Genomic DNA, 21960 nt, shown 5'->3' with positions numbered 1-21960 from the left:
AAACGTTTTATGAAGTGACACACCATGGAATGGATAAGTGTGTACATACCACATAGTTTTTATCTACTGGTGACAGCTGCTTTGAAATAAAAATGCCCGATAGAATAATGGTGTTTGGGTCCCTCTGTATGACGTAGATTAGGACATATCCTAGAATGAGGGACTGAATGTGACTGAAAGGCCAGACTAGTCCTTAAGACTTAATTGGGAAAGATTTGGGCATCCTCAAATGATAGTTTTGTCCTGGACCTGCAGTGTTGATGAAGGCTGCCTGCTGTGTTTACATGGAGACCATCAAGCCTGAGTTTACCATCTTTTGGTGGACTGGGTGGATGAGACTTGGTCACTTCTGGAGCTGCACTTTCATTACCGAGCTGAACACCACTGTACGGTAATATGTCAGTGGTGGTGATGTATTTGAGAAAACTTAGTGTGTGTAATTTTGTCGTAACTTCTGTCATAAACTTCTTGAATAAAAAGTTTTGAAGTAATATATGAGATCTTTAAAAATTAATAAAAGCTTATTGGTTCTCTTAAGTGTGGCTTTTAATCTTTAGAGTAAATCTTTAGATTTAAAGGTTAGAATGTGCTTTTACTTACGAGGCAGTGAAGATAATTCTCTGTTATGGTGCAAATGTCCGGAAATTTGTTGAGACTGTTGAAGATGTATCCTCCTTTCTGTCTGCCCTCAGCCCCTACCTTTTCCCACTTGACTCTTATTTAAGTAAGAACATCTGAAAGGGGAGGAGGGCAGCATGGAGTTTTTTTTTTTTTTTTTTTAAAGATTTTGTTTTTTCCTTTTTTCTCCCCAAAGCTCCCCAGTACACAGTTGTATATTCTTCATTGTGGGTCCTTCTAGTTGTGGCATGTGGGACGCCGCCTCAGCGTGGTTTGAGGAGCAGTGCCATGTCTGCGCCCAGGATTCGAACCAACGAAACACTGGGCCGCCTGCAGCGGAGAGCGCGAACTTAACCACTCAGCCACGGGGCCAGCCCCCCAGCATGTAGATTTTTATGCAGAAATACTCTCATTATGAAAATGGAATCAGTTCATAAGTGGATTTTATTGGGAAGAGGAGGATAAAAAGCGTGGTCAAATTTTTGTATGGCATTTACACGATAATCACGATGGCCTTTTTTATTTTAGGACATATTGTGACTGCTACCAGGAATTTACCCAAATGGCAGTGTTTCCTTAGGTGCAGCTGACTTCACAGTGGACTTAGTGACGGGTGCCTTCTGTTTGCAGTGTCTGACTTTGTGTTGGGGGAGACAAACGGGTTTACTGTAGATTGGGATAGACGTATATGAAGAGGAGTGCATTGTCTTCTTAGGTAACTTAGAATGAGGTGGAGATCAGCTAAGTTGAAGGATGTTAAGAACAAGATAGAGTTTTCAACAGAAGAAATAATTTCAGTCAACTACCATGTGGGAAGATTCCATGGTAGCAAGTATAGATTGTACCTTTGAGGTCACATGTAAACAGCTGTAAATGTACTTGATATATTTTGGGACTTGGAATATGTAGTTACATTTTACATTAAACCCTGCAGTTGGTGGTGCTATGATTTTGGTGTTCTCCCTTATTCGTGGTAGATTAATTCATATTTCTATAGTTTACTGAAAGACAGTATTTGATTTCCACAGAAGACTTGGGAAATACACGTTAGGAAATTCCTGTCCTCAGAGGTGGTTTTAGACAGTCATTTAGGGACGCCAGTGAAAGGAGTATCCTTTAAGCCACTTGTAATTATGTCCAGACTTTATATGTATGTATAGCAAGAAAAAAATACATTCTCTCATAAATAATTTAAACACATTTTATATAGCCAGATTCATATCATAACTTTATTTTCATCAAAACATATGAAAATACTTAAAACCACAACTGCAGTAAATTACAATTTCCCCAGGAAATAAATATAAAAGTATGCAATAATGGCTATAAAGAGAATATTTACGTACTTTTGCAGTTTCTTGGGTTTTCTCCCCCAGTCATTTAATGGGAAGTAAAATAGATTTTTTTAAAAATGTGCAAATTAGGTATATATATATTTAAGTAACTCATGTATTACAGGAGGTCTATGTTCCTATATTTCGTAGTTGTCTTATTTTTTTCCTAGGATCAGAATTCAGGTGTTTTCAGTTGTTGCTGTTAATTATCTTTTCATCTGTTTGATATATAATTTTTCTGTTTTTGAATGAACAACTTTATTAGCTATAAGATGCATGGAAAGGCCACATCCCAAAAGAGCAATAATCAGTATAATGGCTTTATTTAACTAACTGAAAGAAGTTTTTTCCCTAAAAGATTATTTTTCTTAGAAGTTAAAAAAATGTTCTCTAGAATACCCTTTATCTTAATGGATTGAAGAGCTGCAGGTAAAGATAATTTTCTGGATTTAAAACTCCTGTGGGACTTAAGTTGCAGATTTTGTACAGGGTTTCGACTTTCCAGCTTTGTGACTTTTGAACTGTAGCGCACTAAAGGAGTGATGTGGACTGTGAGACTGCGAGGGTCTGAGCTGCTTCCTGACGCTGGTTCTGGGAGGTGTGCAGGGGCTGAGGAGTTCCAGCGGAAGAATTAGTCACAGGCTGTCCTTGAGCTAGCTCAAGATCCGGCCCTTTCCTCAGATCAACTGAAGGTCCCTGGAATGTGACAGCAGGAGGCAGGAACGTCCCCACAGTTGGCACTTCAGCTGAAGTGGGCCCCAGCTAGTGGTTCCCTTTGCCTTTGGTTGGGGCTTCTTTCCTCCAGCGGCGCTCCCTGCCCAGCCTCCCCTTTGATCCGTCTGTAGACTTTGTGACTGCTCAGGGTGTCCCTGAGAATTGAGGACGATGTTCATTTATCTATCTGTGTCTTTCTTCCCTTGACCTCTTCAGAGGATTTAGATGTGTAAAAATTAAAATGTCCATTGCTCCTCCTTCTGGTTTGCGCCATAGTTGATCCTGTTAGTTAAAAAAAGATTTGAATTCATAGAACTATATGGTTCTGGCCTATTCTTGAAAAATAAGGACGTATTGAGAATTAAGATTACAAACGTGGTCAGCACATGTTTAAAAAACTTCCCTTTCATGGGTTTGGAATACTGTCTCAAACAGAGGGCTTTGGAAGGCAGTTTAGAACTGGGTCTCGCCTTTGAATCCCTCAGAGTCATCGCTGTCTCCAATATAGAATAACCCTGTTTCTAAGCAGGTGAGGTAGCTTTCTTCTGGGAGGACCTGTCCATGCTCAATGGTTCGCCAGAGAGCCACGAATGCATCTTAGCCTAGGTGTTTATGCTCTCAGAGAATCCTCCAGGATAAGTTACAATGAGACACATATGCTTACCTCTGGGACCAGGGGGACTGCACCTGTGGTGAATTGTAATCCTGATTCTTGATCCCTTCTGGAGTGGTTATTGTGAACAGTTTTTTCCAGAGTAGTGTCTACTGTAATGTGTGCTGGAGCAATCTCCTGGGACGTTTCATGGGTGAAAGCATTGGCTTTTTTCTCCATTTTGGTTCTCATTTATGGATGGCTTTCCTAACAGGTACGCAGTAAACATTTATGTACTACTTAAAAGTTGCTTTGACCTCTCCCTTTCTTTAAAGCTCTCACAGTTCTGATTGGCTATGCATATTTAACAGTTGTGATCAGGCTTTGTTAACATCTGATTGATTATAGACTTATGGTTATGTGTTATAACATTGTAGTTGCAGCGCTCTTCACTTACTCAAATTGGCTGTTAGAAAAATGAATTTGTTTGGTAGGTTTCCTTCAGTTCTTTTTTTTTAGCTTTTTGTGGAAAGTTTGAAATATACATAAAAGTAGAGAGAATCGGATAATGAACCCTAATTTCAACATTTTGCCTTTCTTGTTTAATCTGTTTCCTCTCTCCCAGATTTTTCCTTTTGCTGGAGTATTTTAAAGCTAATTCCAGACATCGTATAATCGTATAATTTCACCCATTGAAGTTCAGTATGTGTCCCTAAGAGATAAGAAATGTAATCACAATACCTTTATTATACTTCACATAATTGAAAGTAATTTAAAAATTTTTCTCTAGTAAAACTAGGTAATGTTTAATTTTTAAAGTTTCCCAATTTTCTTTTTAAAAAGCCTTTTACCTGTGGGTTGGCATATCTCTACAGTGTCTTCTAATCTTTAACTTTTCTCACTCCGTGCTTTATATCCTTTCACTTTTATTTTTAAATCACAGTTTTTGTTGGTATTCTTGAAGAAACTATCACTTGTCTATAGAATTTCCCACATTCTGAATTTGGGCTAATTGTATCATGTGATGTCATTTTAATTCATAAGTTTCTTGAAACTGGTTGCCAGAAGCTCAGTTAGACTGAGGTTCACGTTAGGGGCAGGAGCACCTGCTGTTGGCTCCGCCGCCTCCTTTTAGGGACGGTGAGATAGTTGTTCAGGTGGCGCCGTGGTTCTTCCCTCTACTGGCTTTCGCAGCCGGTGGTGGTGGTTTCCTACATTGTATTAGAGTTGCAGAAACGGTGGTGATCTGATTTTATCATGCCTTCCGCACTTATTTGCTGGAGTTGTTGATTTTTTTAAAAACTATTTGGATACCCTGAAATGTAGCCTAAGCAGACAAGGTAGGATAAATGCATGATTCTTTTATTTAACCAGTTTTCAGAGTGGGTTAGTTGGTGCCCTAGCAGTATCCATTGGTGACTAAGTGAGAATTACTTTTTAGTGTCATAAACTCAGGATTTAAGATGACATGTATATGTATGTAGTATGTATATATATGTGTGTGTATACACACACACACACACACACACACATAACTGTTAACTTACTGCAATTATTATTCTTTTTGGTGGTCAGATTGCCCTTTGTGGGTGTCTTTTGTATCCTTTGAAATGACTCTGGTAATTTTTTATAGTTTTCTTGTTTATAGGCACTATGAAATGTTCCAGGCTTGATTTGTACATTTCTTGCCAGGCCTGATAGCCACTTCTCTAAGGGGCCTTGATTCCTTTTAGTGGGAAATAATATTTAGAATAGTATTAATCTGGATACTCTGGTAGTCAATGCTGGGATGTTATTGCTTCTGGGTCTTTTTAGGGTACAGAGATAGGAAATATGTATTTTGTAGAAAGAGAAAGATAAATCATGAGTTTATCCTGATACTTTTTTTTTTATTGAGTTAATGATAGGTTACAATCTTGTGTGATTTCAGTTGTACATTAATGTTTGTCATTCGTGTTGTAGGTGCACCATTTCATCCTTTGTGCCCACCCCCCACCCCACCTTTCCCCTGGTAGCCACTAATCTGTTCTCTTTGTCCACATTTTTAAATTCCTCATATGAGTGGAGTCATACAGAGATTATCCTTCTCTAACTGGCTTTCACTTAACATAATTCCCTCAAGGTCCATCCATGTTGTTGCACATGGGATGATTTTGTTCTGTTTTACAGCTGAGTAGTATTCCATTGTGTATATATACCACAACTTCTTTATCCATTCATCAGTTGATGGGCACTTAGGTTGCTTCCATGTCTTGGCTATTGTAAATAATGCTGCAATGAACATTGGGGTGCATAGAACTTTTGGAATTGCTGACTTCAAGCTCTTTGGATAGATACCCAGTAGTGGAATGGCTGGATCGTATGGTAGTTCTATTTTTAATTTTTTGAGGAATCTCCATACTGTTTTCCCTGATACTTTCTATTTAAATTTAAGATTAAAATGTTTTACTTCTTTGATTTTATATTTGTATCTCATTTCTCTTATGCTTAAAATCTTGGTTGTTAACATTAGCATATTTATGTAGTTGCTTCATCATTCATGTTTATGAAATTTGTATATAGTTTCAGAATAGCAACACCAACCTTAGCATTAATCAAGACCTCTGAATGCATTTGAATATGGCTTCTTTATTTCATCTTAGTTTTATTTATATTATTAAAAACAGTTTAAGATTTCATTGCAGCTCTTTTTTTCCAGAGGATATGTCATACCTGGGATGTGCAGTCAAATTTCTGTGTTTCAGAGTCCCTTACAACTCTTCTCTAAGGGTATACCACCACTTTGAAAGTTAGGCTTGTTTCACTTTTGCTTTTGACTGGTATGGAGCAGTGGGAACTCTCAAACACAACTGATGGGAGTATAAATTTGTAGATCTGCTTTGGACAATAATTTGGTAGTACTTAATAAAATTAAACATGTACTTTGACCTAGTGGTTCCATTCCTAGGTGCACACACAACAGAAATGGATGCACATGTGCACCAAAAGACATCTATGAGGCTGGTCATAACAGCATAGTTTGTATAGCCCAAGACAGCCCACTGTTCATCAAGAGTACATTAATATAATGGAGTACTACCCAACAATGAATATGAACCCACATGCCACAACATGGGTGCTTTTCGCAAAATAATTTTTGAAAAATGCTAAGCCGCAAAGAGAGTATGTACTTTGTGATTCTCTTGTAAATTTCAAATAATAATAATAATAATAATGATAAAAGTATGGTTTTGAATCTCAGTGTTCAAATGTACATGTGTATATAGTTCTCAGTGTGGCTCACCCTGACCACCTTATTTAAATGCTGGAAACTGCACTCTCCCATCTGCACATTTCCTATTCTTCCTACCCTGCAGAACTTGGTAATTTTTAAGATAACATCTATCACTTTACAACATACTGTATAATTTAATTACTTATGATTTTATTGTTATTTCTCTCCCACAATGGAATATAAAACTCCATGAGGACAGAAAAGTGAAGTAACTGTGTGTGTGTGTGTGTGTTACACTAGAGCTGCTGCAAGCTGGTTGATACTATATATTGGTAGCTTGAAACCAAATATTGTGGGTATATTTATGCTACAGAAATCAGCAACAACCACAAGTTGGGGCTTCTCCCCCTCACTCCCTGCAGAGCCAGTTGTTAGATATTTACCAGCACACCCTACACACGTATATCCCTGTCTTTACAAACACTGAGGGATTGATGGGGTCCAGGACAGTGCTTGGCATAGAGTAGGTACCCACTAAATAATTCTCACATGAACAATTAGGAGTAACCCTTTTGGGATGGGTTTTTGGTGATTGGAAATGTTGCTAGTTTTATAGGACTTAGGTTTGTGATTTTTATTAGTGAAGAGGCTTTGAGTTGCAAATGGCAGAAACTCACCTCATGCTAGCTAAAGTGAAAAAAAAAAGAATATATCATTTTATGTAGTTTGGAATATATTTAACAAATAAAAGGTACCAGTTGATATCTGGAAATGAGACTCTAGAAAATCAATCAAGAAAAAGAGAGAAGTACAAATAAATAAAATTCCTAAAGGATAAATGATAAATCTAATAATTCTTTCATCCACCCTTGTTTAAAAGTGCAAGAAATTAAAAATAAAACTCCTAGTTTCCCGCCACCCCAAAACCTCCTCCCCTTAGTAGTTACTCTACATTCCTCCTTACTCTCAACCCTAGGCAAGCACTGATCTTTCTGTTGTTTTATAGATTTGCGTATTCTGGACATTTCTTTTTTCTTTCTTTCTTTTTTTTTTTAAAGATTTTATTTTTCCTTTTTCTCTCCAAAGCCCCCCAGTACATAGTTGTATGTTTTAGTTGTGGGTCCTTCTAGTTGTGGCATGTGGGATGCCACCTCAGCATGGCCTGATGAGCGGTGCCATGTCTGCGCCCAGGATTTGAACGGGCGCAACCCTGGGTTGCCGAAGTGGAGCGCACGAACTTAATTACTCAGCCATGGGATCTATTCTGCACATTTCATGTAAAAGGAATCATACAATATGTGGTCTTTTGTATTTAGCGTATTGTTTTCAAGGTTTGTTGATGTTGTAGCCTGTGCCAGTATGAGTCGTTTTCGTTGCTGAATATGTTCTGTAATAAATACATTACGTTTGCTTTTAGGTTGTTAGCTTGCCAAAACCTTGCTTATTTTTCTGTCCTCTGGCAGCAGTTTTCTGCGGGTGCAGAGCTGGGGTTCTCAGCCTCCGTCTTGTTCCCAGAGTTCGCAGGTAAATACCACAGGTAAAAGTAGCTCGGAAGACCGGCTCAGCCTGTGTGGCTCCTCATGCGCTGAAGTCTCAGGCCCTCTTGTTCTCGCTGCCTGACCAGCTCTCTGATTATTGTATTCAGTGCACTTTTCACATTTTTCTGAGGAAATGCTGTTCTACTGCCACTGTTGCGTCCATCTTGGATGCAGAAATCTCAAATGTATTTTTTCACGACAATTGTTAGAGATTAATTTCCTGATTTTAGTCAGTCAGCCGTTTACAGACTCCCCTCCCCTTTGCAGCTGTGTGGCCCTGATGGGGCTCCGTGTGGCTGTGGGTTTGAGTGCTGCTGCTGTTATTCAGGATCTTTGGACTAGAATCCGAATGAATGATTGTATGATTTCTCCTGTGTCAGAGGAGGCGGAAATATCCCTAATTGAGCGTTGATTTTGCTAACGCATTTTTAGGGCTTGCTTCCTTTATTTAAATTCAAACATTTATGAACTCCAGAGTTTGCTGGTCCAATGTAAAAAATGCATTATAACTGTTTCAAATAAAATAGATAAAGCTTTGACATTTTAGTTACTGTAGTCTGGTCCTTGAAAAAGAAGCATTAAATATCTTTATTGTTCTCAGAAGGAAACTTTTAAAATTGAGTGATTGTATTTAACATGCTTTGGGAAGAAATATTGCTAGTTTCACAAAGCCCTAGGTGATATGCCCTGGGTGCGGGGGGCCTTGGGCCTGAGGCTGGGGCCGGTGGGAGAGAGTGGAGTGTGGGACTGCATATGTGTAGGCAGGGCCAGGACTCTGGTGAGGCGTTGTGGGGCTGCCAGGAAACTCAGTAATCAAGATAGTTTAATGCAGTATTTTTAAAAATAATAAATTAATGCAAAAAATCCATGATGAACAAGATACCAAAATTTTAAATAAAGATCAGTATTAACTCATTTTTGCTTTTGCCTTGTGCTCTAATGCACAACACTGTTCCTTATTCTCTCTGTACTTCTACTTACTTAGGGTTTAATTTGCTCATGTTTCTTGTTTCTTGAGGTAAAAACATAGACAGTTGATGTTTTTACCCTTTAAATATAAGCACTTAAAGTTATAAATTTCCCTCTAAGTACTCTTAGTTGCATCCTGACGATTCTCATGTTCTGTTTTTATTATGATTCTGTTCTAAACATTTTCTCATTTCCCTTTTGATTTGTTATTTGACCTGTGGTGTGTTATTTAGAAAGGATTGTTAACTGCTACATATTGGGGGCTTTACTAGATATTGTTTCTTTAAAATAGTTACTTTTTAGGTTCATTTATTATTTTGAACAGAAATATACATGGTACAAAATTCAAATGAGTATGCAATGAATCGTAAGTCTTCCTCTCTTTAAACCTGCTTTTTTCCTACTCAGTTCTCTCTCTAGAAGAATCTCTGTTCATAGTTGTGTAACCTTCCACAGGTGTTCTATGCTTACATAAGGAAGTGCATGTGTACATGTATTTTTCTTCTGCTTTACCCCCAAATGTCACACTAGACAGACTTTTCTATACCTTTTTTTATTACTTAAAATATATATTTTGAAAATCTTTGTATTTTAGGACTGTGAGTTGCCTTACTCTTTTTTATATTGTTTTTTTCATTAATGAGTATTTTGCAGTGTCAGTGAAAAATTTTCAGCAGACATAATTTTCCAAACTTTATTAACTCGTTCCTCTTCTATTGAACATGTAGGCTGTTCCAGGTTTTTCAGTATTGCGAATAAACCTGTGGATCCTTTAAGCCTTAAAGTGCCTTAAACCTTAAGGGAGATTATTAGCGCTTTCATAGACCAGTCTACCAGAAGCTGAAATGGTGGGGACTGTGACTTCCGTGCTTGTCTTCTCCTGGGCTCTGCAATTTTTAGGGGCTGAGACTCTGTCCCAATTATTTTGGGATCCCTAGTGCTTAACTCATTGCACCAGCACAGAAAATGCAGAGTAATGCACTAACAATGACTTTCTCTCAAAGCCATTCATGTTTGTAATACTTCTTAGAACAACTGTGAAAGGTCGATGCTCTTTTTTTTAATTGAGGTTATGATAGTTTACAACATTGTGAAATTTCACTTGTACATTATTATTTGTCAGCGCCCCTTCACCCTTTGTGTCCACCCCCCAACCCACTTCTCCCTGGTAACCACTAAACAGTTCTCTTGTCCGTGTGTTTGTTTAAGGTAGATGCTGTTTTTAACTTTAACTGATGAGAAAACCAAGTTATAGAGAGAGGTTAGAAAAAAATGCCTGAGGTCACGTACCTAGTATGTGGCCAGTTTGGCGTTCAGGAAATACTTGAAATAAACGGAATGTACACCACTGGGCTTTGAGCTTTGAGATGAAATGATCTGGGCTCTGGAGCCCCACGTGGCTTTGCCGTTTACAAAGTCTGACTTATCCCAGGTCCTTTACCTCTCTACGCCTGAGTTTCCTCTTTCTTGAAAATGGTCTGTCAGTCATCATCTCAAAGTTATTAGGGATTAACTTTTTTAAAGAGTCACGTAAAGCCCCCTTGTACAGTGTGGGACAGGTGTGGCGTCCTCAGTCAAGGACTGGTTATTGTCTTTCTCTTCTCCCTGCCTCTGGCACTTGGGGCACATTCCTAACATCTCAAAGCATTTTTTCCTCATCTACAAAAGTAGACATAATTATATCATATTTGCTGATTTGTTGTAAAATATAAATGAGATTCACTCTTTTAAAGTGGTTTTAACATTCTTTAAAAGTTTTTTTATTGTGATAAAAAACATAAAATTTATCTCAACCGTTTTTAAGTATAGACTTGAGCAGTGTTATGTTCACATTGTTGTGAAACCGATCCCCAGAACTTTTAATCTTACAAGTCTGAAACTCCGCACCTGTTAAACAAACTCCCCCTTTCCTCCATTCCTGGTAGCCACCATTCTACTTCCTGTTCCTATGAGTTTGACTACTTTAGACACCTCAAATAAGTAGAATCTTACAGTATTTGTTTTTATTTCACTTCACATAATATCACTCATGTTGTAGTGTGTGACAGGATTCCCTTCCTTTTAAAGGCTGAGTAATATTCCATTGTGTATAGACACCACATTTTACTTCTCCCGTCAACCATCGATGGACACTTGGTTTGCTTTCACCTCTTGACAACTGTGAACAATGCTGCTATGATCATGTGTGCAAATATCTGTTCAAGACTCTGCCTTCACTTCTTTTGGGTGTAGACCCTGAGTGCAATTGCTGGGTCATATGGGAGCTCCATTTTTGATTTTTTGAGGAACGTCCGTACTGTTTTCCGTAGCAGTTGGACTGTTTTACATTCCCACCAGCGGTGCACAGTGGTTCCACCTCCTGGCCAACATTTGTTATTTTCTGGTTGTTTGTTTTAATGGTAATCATCTTAAAATTTTAGGTATAATTGAAAAAAGTCTCCATAAATTACTTGCTAAGTTGGAATAATATCTGTTGATACCAGTGTGACAAAACTAAAAGCGTAGAGAAGGGAAATTGACAAAACCAGCCACTCTGTGGCTGTGTTTGGGAAGAAGAGAAGTGATCTCATTTATGGCTCTGCTCAGAATATGACTGGAGTAAGCAATGGACTCATTCTAGATGCAACTGCTATTTCTTGGAAACAGAACAAAGAGTCAAACTGTAGGAACAGTTTCCTTTTTCAGGTCATAGTGAGGGGTAAAGTGTGGATTGCTGATTTTTCACTCTCTGGCCGAGGTGTGTAGTTTGTAGAGTAGACTCATGTTCGCCACCAGGGGGCCTCTGCACACCAGCCCACCTTCCTGCTAGAGCTGTGTGACAGCCCCTGTGAAGCCCGGTTTCTAACAGGCAGCCCGGAGGTGGTCTCTGCTTCAGGTACATGGCATGGAAAGGCAGTCCTCTGGTACTGTTGCTATTTGCTAAATAAGGCAAGTGATCAGAGTAGGGATAAATTGGATGCATAGGTTTAAAAACAATTTACGGTGATGAAGTGATGAAGTAAGTTGGATGTGTCTATGCATGTTTAGTAAAATAAAAACTTCAGAGTTGATTTGAGCACTGTTAACATTAAAATGAAAAGCTACTTGATTGCGTTTTGATATTTGTGTTATTTTGGTCAATGTAAACGAAAAACCCTCTGTTTTAGAACCTATATAGTTAGGAGGAAAGTTTCGGTGAGTTTCTTGTCCTGTCCTCTGTTACCATGCCTCTAGCACTATATTTGGGAAACCAAAGTGGTGTTGTATTACAGATTTCAGGAGCCTTTTTATTTTTCTTTTAAACTTGTTGGTGATTAACCTCCCGACAGTTTCTAAACCTAGAATTTAGCTTTGATGTCCTATATGGCAAAACAAATAAGAAATGGCCATTAATTATTGTCTGTGAAAATACTCTAGTTCAATACTGTTTAGATTAGTAATAATTTCAGGATTTTCTGCTTTTTAGAGTTGCACTTTCCCTTCCATTTCATCTATCTCACTGTTGCTTAATTCAGCGGTTAAATTTGTTTCCTAGTGATTTTGATGCGTCTCTCAGGTACCGGTCACATGTCCAGCATGTACTGCAACGGCTTTTATCTGAATTTGTACTGGGGCAGGATTGCTGACACCAGAGGACTGTCACATGAGCTGCAGGATTTGGTGAATTAGCCTGTTGCCCAGGGATGAGAGCAGCTGGTCCAGCTCATGTTCTTTCTCTGGGCACGTTTCTTCTCTTCCTTCCTTTGGCCCTTTGGACCTCACTGTGATTCAGGCATCCTCTGTAGGCCAAGTGAGGCCTGACTCTCTCTGGAAACCATTGCAGCATTTGGAGGTAGATGATGTCATAGGTGGTGTGTGGTCTGGCTGGGGTTCAAGTGCAGGCGCGTCTCCCAGCCCTGCCACTAACCAGTTAGCTGTGATATTAGTATGTTACTTAATTTCTCTGTTCCTCAGTTTGTTCACATGTCACATCATCTACCTTCACTGGTTGTTAGAAGTATTAATTGAGAAAATAGGTGTAAGGTACTGTAGCAGATTGGTGAGCAACGCAGACTGGAGCCTGACTGCCTGAGTTTGATTTACAGCTTTGCTACTTAAAAGTTCTGTGACCTTGAACAAGTTACTTAGCTCTCTGTGCTTCAGTTTCTTCATCTGGGAAATGGGAGTAAGGGAATCTACCTCATGGGGTTGGTTATTAATAACTAAATGAGTTAGGATTTTAAAAATACTTAGAACAGGACTTGGCACATAGTAAACATTAACTTGGTATCATCATTATCATCATTTTTCACTATTATTAGTGTTGCTAGTGTGCTATTTTGTAACTGGCACGTAGTCAATACTCAATAAGTGATACTGTCATTGTCCTCGTTTTACAGATGAGGAAACTGAGGTTCAGGCTGGTGAAAGATTCTTTCTTTGTCTCACAGATAGAACTGGGGCTGCTTTGCGTCTTCCTGTGACAAACTCACTGCCTTCCTCAGCTTCCCCGGAGTGCCTCCAGAGAAACAGAGGGGAGGTAGGGTAATTGTTAGGAAGCCTTGCGAGGAAAGCAAGTAATACCAATACCATCAACTTTTGGAGAATGTTGTTTGAGACCTATTGTCTATTTGTCTTGAGAAGGTGATTATATCCTTTATTATGACTAAATTTCTTTAGTCCTTACCAAGTCATAATTTTTGTTGGTAGAGTAAAATTTTCAGAAAAATTATTTCTGTTTTTGTGGTGGAAGTAGTGAGACACAGTGATGTAGAACTGGTGATTCTGTGAGTCCTAAAGGAAGTAAGCTTAGGATACCTGACTTTTGGAAATTAGGGTATATTGTAATTATCAGGTGCTAATGGAGGCTACCATGTTATGAAAGTGTTGGTTTTATTTAAATCTGTAACTCTTGATTAAGGCAAATGTAAAAGAGGTAAGAGAAGATAAATTTTGAATTATGTATGTATAATATGAATTATATTTTTCTTTTACATTCCTCCTGTTGGCTGGTCTAAAAGCATTTACCAGCGCTTTAGTTTTTGAAGAAGTGGTATCCTCAAGTTTTGGTATTACTTAAGGCAAGCAGATAAAAGCATGGCACCTATATGAGAGATGGAAAGTCGGACTTGTATTTGTGTGATTTGCTGTTGGTGACATTTATAAGCAGTTTGTTTCTTAATAGTTCTTTCCCAGTGACTTTCTCATTAAACTGAGGTTTCTATAGGGAAGCTGGGTTGGACAAAATTATACAGGCATTACCTTTTCTGCTTTCTGATCTTGCTCATAGCGTTGCTTGTTAGCCTTCTGGTAATGTTTGTCTAATCTCACACACTGTTGTCATTTTTGCTCTAGTCACTCTCAGTGGAAGTTCTGATAGGAGTATCAGAACACTACAGTTGTGTGATTTATCTTTTATGTGGGATGGGGAGAGCTGGTCCACATGGTTTTCTTAGATTTTATGTCAGTTTTTCTCTTTCCATTCTTACATTCTTGAGAAAGCAAGGTTTTCATACTGTTTAATTCACTCCTTCATTCAGTCGATATTTATCGAACCCCTGCGCTGAGTCTTGGAGGTGAAGCAGTGCCCAAGGCTGAGGCAGGCCGTGCTGTCACTGAGCTTAGCGCCGAGTCCTGACATCTGGACCATCTAGATGCTGTCTCGGTGGCCGTGGCCTGTAGAGTAAAATAGAAGGTCCCTCTGCCGTCTCCTCGTTACCTGTGGGTGATAGAAGGATGTGTGGAATATGGCCTCCTTGTCTTACTGACCAGTTTAGGAATGAGGCCCTGGAGACACTATATCCAGAGCAGACAAAATTCCTTCCCGCCATGGAGAGGGCGTCGTAGTGGGGGCGGCCAGACGGTAAACTCAGTATGCGTATAGGTCTCGTGGTATTTCAGAAGGAGTGAGTGCTGTGGGAAAGTGAAGCAGGGCGAGGGCACGGGCCATGCACATTTAGACGAGGCCGTCGGGACAGGCCTCATGGAGTAGGTGACATTGGAGCAAAGACGTGGCAGAGGAAAGGGAGTGAGCCATGTGAATATCTGAGGCAAGAGTGTACCACCTAGAGGGACAGGCAGTGTAAAGGCCCTGAGGTAGGCGCAGGCGTGGCATGGGGAAAGAACAGCAGGGAGTGTGTGGTCGGAGCCAAGGACACCAAGGGAGTGAGGAAATGAGGCTGAGACGTGGGGTGTAGACAGGAGCGGGAGCCACCTCGAACAGGGCCTTGCAGGCCGTGCTGAGTACGGAGGCGGCTGCTCTGGGAGAACTGGGGAACTGTTGGCGAGTGTAGCAGAGCAGTGAAGTGCTGTGATTGATACTTTGAAAGGGTCAGTGCAGCTGCTGCTTGAGAGTACAGGGCTGCAAGAAGAGGCTGTAGCTGTGACCCAGGTGGGAGGTGGCAGCAGCTTGGGCCGGCATGGGGCGGTAGACATGGCAGAAGGACACGGTTCAGATATATTTGGAAGACAAGGATAACGGGTTTTGCATGGACTGTTTTGAGGTAAGAGAGAAACAGAGGAGTCCAGGATGACTAAGGTTTGGCGTCTGAGCAAAGAGTAATCGTTCTTGTAAATTTTAATTAAGAGTTTCCTTGTTAAGTAGGACTTTTGGAGTCGCTTTCAACTGTACTGATACTATAAGGAGTTTGTTTTAAAAATTATAGAACTTTTTAAATGAATGATGGCCTTTATATCAGTATATAGAATTTCATAAAAGCATAAAAGGACTGCTTACTTTTTTCACTTATGTTGCCATTAACTGTAGGCTATTCTCATTCTGTGTCATGGATTGGAAATTTAAAAGCATAATTTGTTTTTAATATTTAGCAAGAAGAAAATAGGAGTAATGATATCACCAAACTAGCTAGTACTCAGGTAACTTTTCAGCTCTGACCTCAGGCCAGTTGCTCCACCTCTCTGAACCTTGCTGTCCTCTTGTGTGAAAACGGGGAGGAACTGCTCTGCTGGGATTACGTTAAGGAGTAAACAGGATTGTTTTATATGTGAACACGTCTGGCGCAGTAGCTGCTACACAGTTGCTCTTTTTATTGTCATCTTCTCTCTCACACTGTCGCCTGCTCTGGCTTCTCAGTGGCCCGGTCAGTTCTTAACTTGTCTGTGGCTGCTGCTTCCATCTGGGAAGCCCGCCCTGCTCTCTGGCGTGGAGGAACTTCTGCTTCTTTGTATCTTGTCATCTTCTGTACCCTCAGGATCTTGTGCATCAGGAGGTGATATTTGGCTATTGAAATAAAATATAAATTAGCTTGGTGGGGTGGGAGAGAAAGCTGCCATCCACTGGTTACTCCAGAGTCAGAAACGGCTTTTCCTCTTCCTCATTCTCCACTCACTTCCTGCATCCTAAAAAGCTCCCAGATCTGTCCCTTGTCCCCTGCTCCCCTGCCCCTGCGTTAGCCCCAGTCTCCACCGCCGCCTGCTTGCACCAGCCTCTCCTTGCTGGGCAGGTGGTACTGTGGCATCTATCCAGGCTGGCTCAAAAACGTTTTTTCGGGGAGTGGTGTGTGTGAAGACCTCTGGCTTCCTGGGTAGCGGGTGGGCTCAGTGTTGCTGTCCTCTTCACACTTGTACGACCCTGTCTTTACTCATCTTTAAAAGAGATATAGCACTGATTGTGCTTAGAAGATGTGAAAATCAGTTGACATCACTGTCTGGTGTGTAGAATATCATCGGTGACTTCTAAAGCTAGCTTTTATTTTTTAACTTTGGAGAATCATAAGTTCCAAGAGAGACTGACAGTTTGCTTGGTTTGTTGTGCAGTCTGTTAGTCGATGGTTCAGATTAAACCCCACGCCATTCTCCCAGGGCTGAGCCAGGTGTCAGCCTTGCCCATGGGCCGCTTTGCTGCTTCTCATGACAGCAGTAGCCTTCGGCTCCGACCTCTCTTCGGTAATGGTGGAAGCAGAGGGTATTTTTCATGTCTTCTAATTGGTCTGTCTGCTTGTTTCTTCTGTTCTTTTTCTAGCTTGCTTGCCTGTGTTTTTCTGGAGCCCTTGTTCTTCCCAGTGTTGCCTGGGGTCAGAGTTCACCCTGGTGAATGATGTGTTTTCACTGGGGCATATAAGAGGTCACTTGAGCTCTGGCTGCTGTTAGGAGCCTGGAGACAAAGCCCTCATCAAGAGTAGTGTGTTAGAAACGAAACCAGCTGGGGCGTCACTGGACTCGGCTGCATACCTTGTTCTCCGCCTTCGTTCAGTTCTTTTCAGAAGTTAGTGAGTTCATAAAGCCTTGGTCATGTTCACAGTTAAGTAGAGTACTTGATTTTTTACTAGTTCCTGGGATTTACTGCTACCAATAACTTAAACATTAGGAGAGCAAAACTGTAGAGCTTGAATGTGTATACGTATGCTTAGACAACAGAAGCTCCAGCATCCTGGTTACTTACTGTCTTACGGCTAACGTGGAATGTGTTCAAATAGCTAAATTTTTGAGATGACCTTGACTATCTCTCACTTTGAATGGAAAAAAATGAGTAACTTTGCATTTTTTTTAAAGTTTCTAGTACAGATTGTTAGATTGTATTTTTCTGTCCTACTTCTTCAGTATGAGTTTATTACTCACTTATATTTTGAAGCTAAGAAATCATGCATTTTGGATCCATCAGTATTCCCTAAGCTGATTTTAAAAGAATCTGGCAACCTCAAATTCTTGTTTTTATGTGTTTTGTAGATAGTCTTATGAATTTACAAGCTTAATACTAAAGTATCAATCTGGAAAAGTATTTTGCCTCGAAAATAGAATTCCTATGGACATGTTTTTTACAGACTTGTTTTTATTGTTGATCAGGATTTTTTTTCAAAATTATTCTTGTTTCATCAAGGTAATTCTTTTAACTGTAAGGTCAGAATTAGGCGGCTAAAATGCCAAAGGCAAGACTTTGAAAACAAACATGGTCTGAAGAGCCATCTACAGACATGGTCTGGGTCCGACTAGATTTGCAGTTTACTCAATTTTGGAATCACCTGTCAGTTTTGTAAACAGAAGTCTGTCAGATGAATTGAACAGAAGGGTGAGATTAGCATATTAATAAGGTGCTGGCTAATGGCCGCCTTTTTCTCCTCCCCCTTTCCCCTCCCTCCCCTCCCTCTCCCTTCCTTCCCTGAATGAATCTAGGAACACAGACCCATGGGGTCACATTACTAGCTGGTTTCATTCTGTTCAGTAGCTTAATCTGGCCAGGATGGTCTGTGTTTCAGATTGCGGAAGCATGAGAAGATTCTGTAACTGAGAGGCATTCTTCAAGCTGCTGGAAAATATTACAGAAGGAGCACCTCCCCAATTTTGCTTCAAGCTCTGAGAAAAGGCGCACACAGGGGAAGTTTAGTCTTGCTTGTGCATCGAAGCAAATCCTGCGGGAGCGGTGAACTGGGCCTTGGTGCACCGACTCCCGGCTTGCCCTCTCTAGGACTGAGTCTATGTTGTTGGAGCTGGCGGGCCGAGAGGCCCTGAGACCGGCAGCTGCCATCTGTATGGAGAAGAGCGGCTGTAGTCCGTTTCCAATGTGTTGGGCTAAAGGTATAAATAACTTAAAAATCTGTTCAGTTTAAATTTTATTTAAATTCATGCTTTTGCACTAAAAAGGTGGGTAAGAGTTTTTCAGAATTTATTTCAAATAGGTTTATAATTAAATTTAAGTAACAAATGGAAATTAATGTGGTATGGGTATACAGTTATTGCATAAAACCAATTAGTTTCTCAAATAGTAAATAAAATTATTTTTATGGAAATGCATTTTAAGTGAGTAAACTATCTTTTTTATGCTCTGTCTCATGTCTCTTAAAGTTTTATGTTTTGTGTTTTAATCAAGACATCCATATTCGTTGTGTGATGTGGACGTTTTTAAAGAATAAAGAAACTAATTTTAACTTATGTAGGAATGTAGGAAAAAAGAGTGACATGAATTTTCTTATTTCAAAAATTGATTTCCTTTACTCACTGTAAAGATTGTGTAGTTAATTTGAAACTCCCTGTTGTAAGGTGGGCTTGTCACTAAGGGTCAGCAATACTGTGAATAAACAATTTTCCATTTTAATGTTGTTAAGGTTTTTATTATTTAAAAATATAAATACAAAATATGGCATTTTCATTGCAACATTCAAGACAGTATTTTGGAGGCATGTTTAGAAGTTAAAAATGCCATTTAATTCGTGTATGAAAACATGTAGCTGCTTTGCTTAAAGTAGTAGTGAATATTTAACCTGAGAGAGAAAAATCCTTAATGAAGAATTTAATACATACTTATTATTTTAAAAAATATATTTAAATATCGTGTTACTCCACTTGGGAAAGATGTGTAGAAGGAGGAAGCTGCACTGGGTCAAGAGCTGCAGCGCTGAGGTGGAGCTTCAGACTGATGGCCGTTTAGTGCTTAGCCTGACAGTTTTAGTGCCACCAGCATATGGACGTGTCAGCACCAAACCACAGCTTCACCATTGCATTGGTTTTCATTGATTGAGTTGTCCTCATCACCTGTTAATTCTTTTCTAGGCTTTTAAACATTTCTAAAATGTGGTGTTTAATAGGATGCTCTCTGAACAAAGCACCTGGCACTTTATTACATAATATGGATCTTCAGAGTAAATACTTTGCTGAGTTAAATTCAAACTCCTGAATTTTAAAGAGTGTTGAGTATGGGAACTTTTTAAAATTGCAGTTTCTAACCTCAAGACTGTATCCATAGTTCAGCATGACCAGTGCCGAGTGGTCAGAGGCAAAGAGTTCTATAGTTGTTGAAAATTTGGTCTTTTCCTAGACTTGCCTGCGATGCATTTGCATAGCGCCACCTCCATTGTATGATAGCTCTCTGTTAGCACTAATCCTAAAGAGTAGGGCTCTGATTTCACTCACAGAGCCTAAGCTAGATTCAAGATCTACAAATCCAGTAGCAATGTGATATTAAATAATCAGCTACTGGATTTTTTAAAAATTCAAAGTGACTTTAGAAATATGAACTTCGGAAGAAAAGAGAGATTGTAGTGTTTTTGCTCATCCCAGAGCAATTGATCCAGGCAACTTACTTTTCCATTTTGTTTGCTGACTGGCAGAGCAAATGAATAGAGGCATTTTTAACTGAAATATCATTTTGATAGAAGTCAAAGTTGGGCAGAGAGCAGAGCTCAGATGTGCAAAAGACAGGAAAAGGTAAGGACAGCATCGAAGTCAGACTCAGACTATTTGTAGGGCTGGAGCAGGCCATCTCAGATGAACATTCTTGCTTTTGGGTTGTTCCCGGGGAGCTTCTGACAACACTAAGGAGCTTGTTCCCGTCTGGGGCCTGAGCACACTGCATCCACAGTGAGCGCGCCTTGCGCAGGCGTCTTGGTTCACTTCCTCTCCCCTTCTCGGCTTACTCTCTTGCACCAGGACAGGAAGGCAGGAAACCTTAGGTTTTTGTTCTGATTAACTTTGCTATGTGATAACGACAAAGAGGTTAGTGTAGAGGAATTGGCTGAATTGGTTATTTTCAAGTATGAAAGTTATACTTTTGGGTAAAGACAAAGTAAACAGCTCAAATCCAAAGAGTATACAAATCTCTACTTGCAGTAAGACATTCTCAACCTCACATTGGATTTTATCAGTTACATTAACCTCGAAAACAGCTGTGTCCCAATTTGAGAAGACGTTACAAAATACTTATTAGAACAGGCTAAAAATAGTAGAACAGACCTATATTTGTATGCTTTGAACTGGAACCTTTAAGGTATCCTTAAAACACTCTGGGATCTTTTTTTTTTTTTTTTTTTTTTTTAAAGATTTTTATTTTTTCCTTTTTCTCCCCAAAGCCCCCCAGTACATAGTTGTGTATTCTTCGTTGTGGGTTCTTCTAGTTGTGGCATGTGGGACGCTGCCTCAGCGTGGTCTGATGAGCAGTGCCATGTCCGCGCCCAGGATTCGAACTAACGAAACACTGGGCCGTCTGCTGCGGAGTGCGCGAACTTAACCACTCGGCCACGGGGCCAACCCCTGGGATCTTTTTTTATAGTAAAGTTTATTGTACTGTTGAACTTGGTGTAAAGAATCCACCTTAAACCCTACCCATGACAGATTGTATTCTAACATATTTTAAAGGACTTTGTTAAAATGTGTTCAACTATTTCATAATGACAGTTTTAATTCAGAGTATTGGAGTAAATGTAAATGTTCACAGTGCTGTATTTGGTTGCAAGACTTTTGAGTTCAGAAAGCCCTGCTTGGGTAGTTTTTTGGTTATATCAGTATGTACATTATTTGTTTCATTTTTTTTGAAAGATTGGAAAGTAGATTAAAGAGGTGTCAGATTTGGTTGTTAGGAATAAGTGTGTGTTGATTTTTTTCTGTGTCTTTCAGTAGTAGATTGAGATTGAATATACTATTAATAGTTCATTTGTGGGATTCTGGTTCTGTGGTTGAAGTCATGCTTTTTCTGTATCAGTATTTTAAACTCCATCCATCCAAATAGCTTTCTGTGCAGCCCGTCTTCTCTTCTGTGTCTCAGGCTCTACTGGTTAACTGCCTGTTGGTATCTACATGGGTAGTTTTCGTAAGCATCTGATACTTACCTGCCAGAGATGAGCCTCTTAGTTGTTGCCCCTGAAATCTGTTGGTCCCCAAATCCTCCATCTTAATGAACATATTGGACCCGCCATCCACTCAGTTATCCGTGTCACAGACTCGGGATGCTTCTCTAACACCTCCTTCCATGTGTAATGAATCCATCTTTTTATTCTGATGATTCTGTCTGCAAACTAATTCTTGAATTCCTCACCTTCTCCCTGTCTCTGTGGCCTCCACTCTGGTCCATGCGACCCTCATGTCTCCCAGGGCTGTGGGAGTTGCTTCCTGTTGATCTTCCTGTTTCCTCACACATTCATCCTTCACACAACTGCCAGGGTGACTTTATAATCATAAATGGATGTTGGATTTTGTCAAATGCTTTCTCTGCATCTATTGAGATGATCATGTGGTTTTTGTTTCTCATTTTGTTAATGTAGTGAATCACGTTGATTGACTTGCGGATGTTGAACTATC

At 39.8% G+C, this 21960-nt stretch overlaps 1 protein-coding gene across 49 annotated transcripts in view; it reads left to right on the top strand.

Moving 5' to 3' along the window:
* The window catches only part of PTK2 (protein tyrosine kinase 2), a 279891-nt gene that overhangs the window by 51989 nt on the left and 205942 nt on the right, over positions 1-21960 (top strand). For 11 of the 49 annotated variants that reach the window (XM_070221887.1, XM_023649015.2, XM_070221882.1 and 8 more), the window contains one exon: positions 18150-18468. The exons of 29 other annotated variants lie outside the window; for them this stretch is intronic. In XM_070221887.1, the coding sequence (XP_070077988.1) occupies positions 18369-18468 (100 nt within the window). In that variant the 5' untranslated portion in view covers positions 18150-18368. Of the gene's footprint in view, positions 1-13388; positions 13478-18149; positions 18469-21960 lie in introns of those variants that run through there. 9 more of the 49 variants (XM_070221912.1, XM_070221907.1, XM_070221903.1 and 6 more) reach the window with 1 other exon arrangement.

Source organism: Equus caballus, chromosome 9 (assembly GCF_041296265.1).
Source record: "Equus caballus isolate H_3958 breed thoroughbred chromosome 9, TB-T2T, whole genome shotgun sequence".
NCBI classification, from domain to species: domain Eukaryota; kingdom Metazoa; phylum Chordata; class Mammalia; order Perissodactyla; family Equidae; genus Equus; species Equus caballus.
This window is presented reverse-complemented; position numbering and strand designations above follow the sequence as displayed.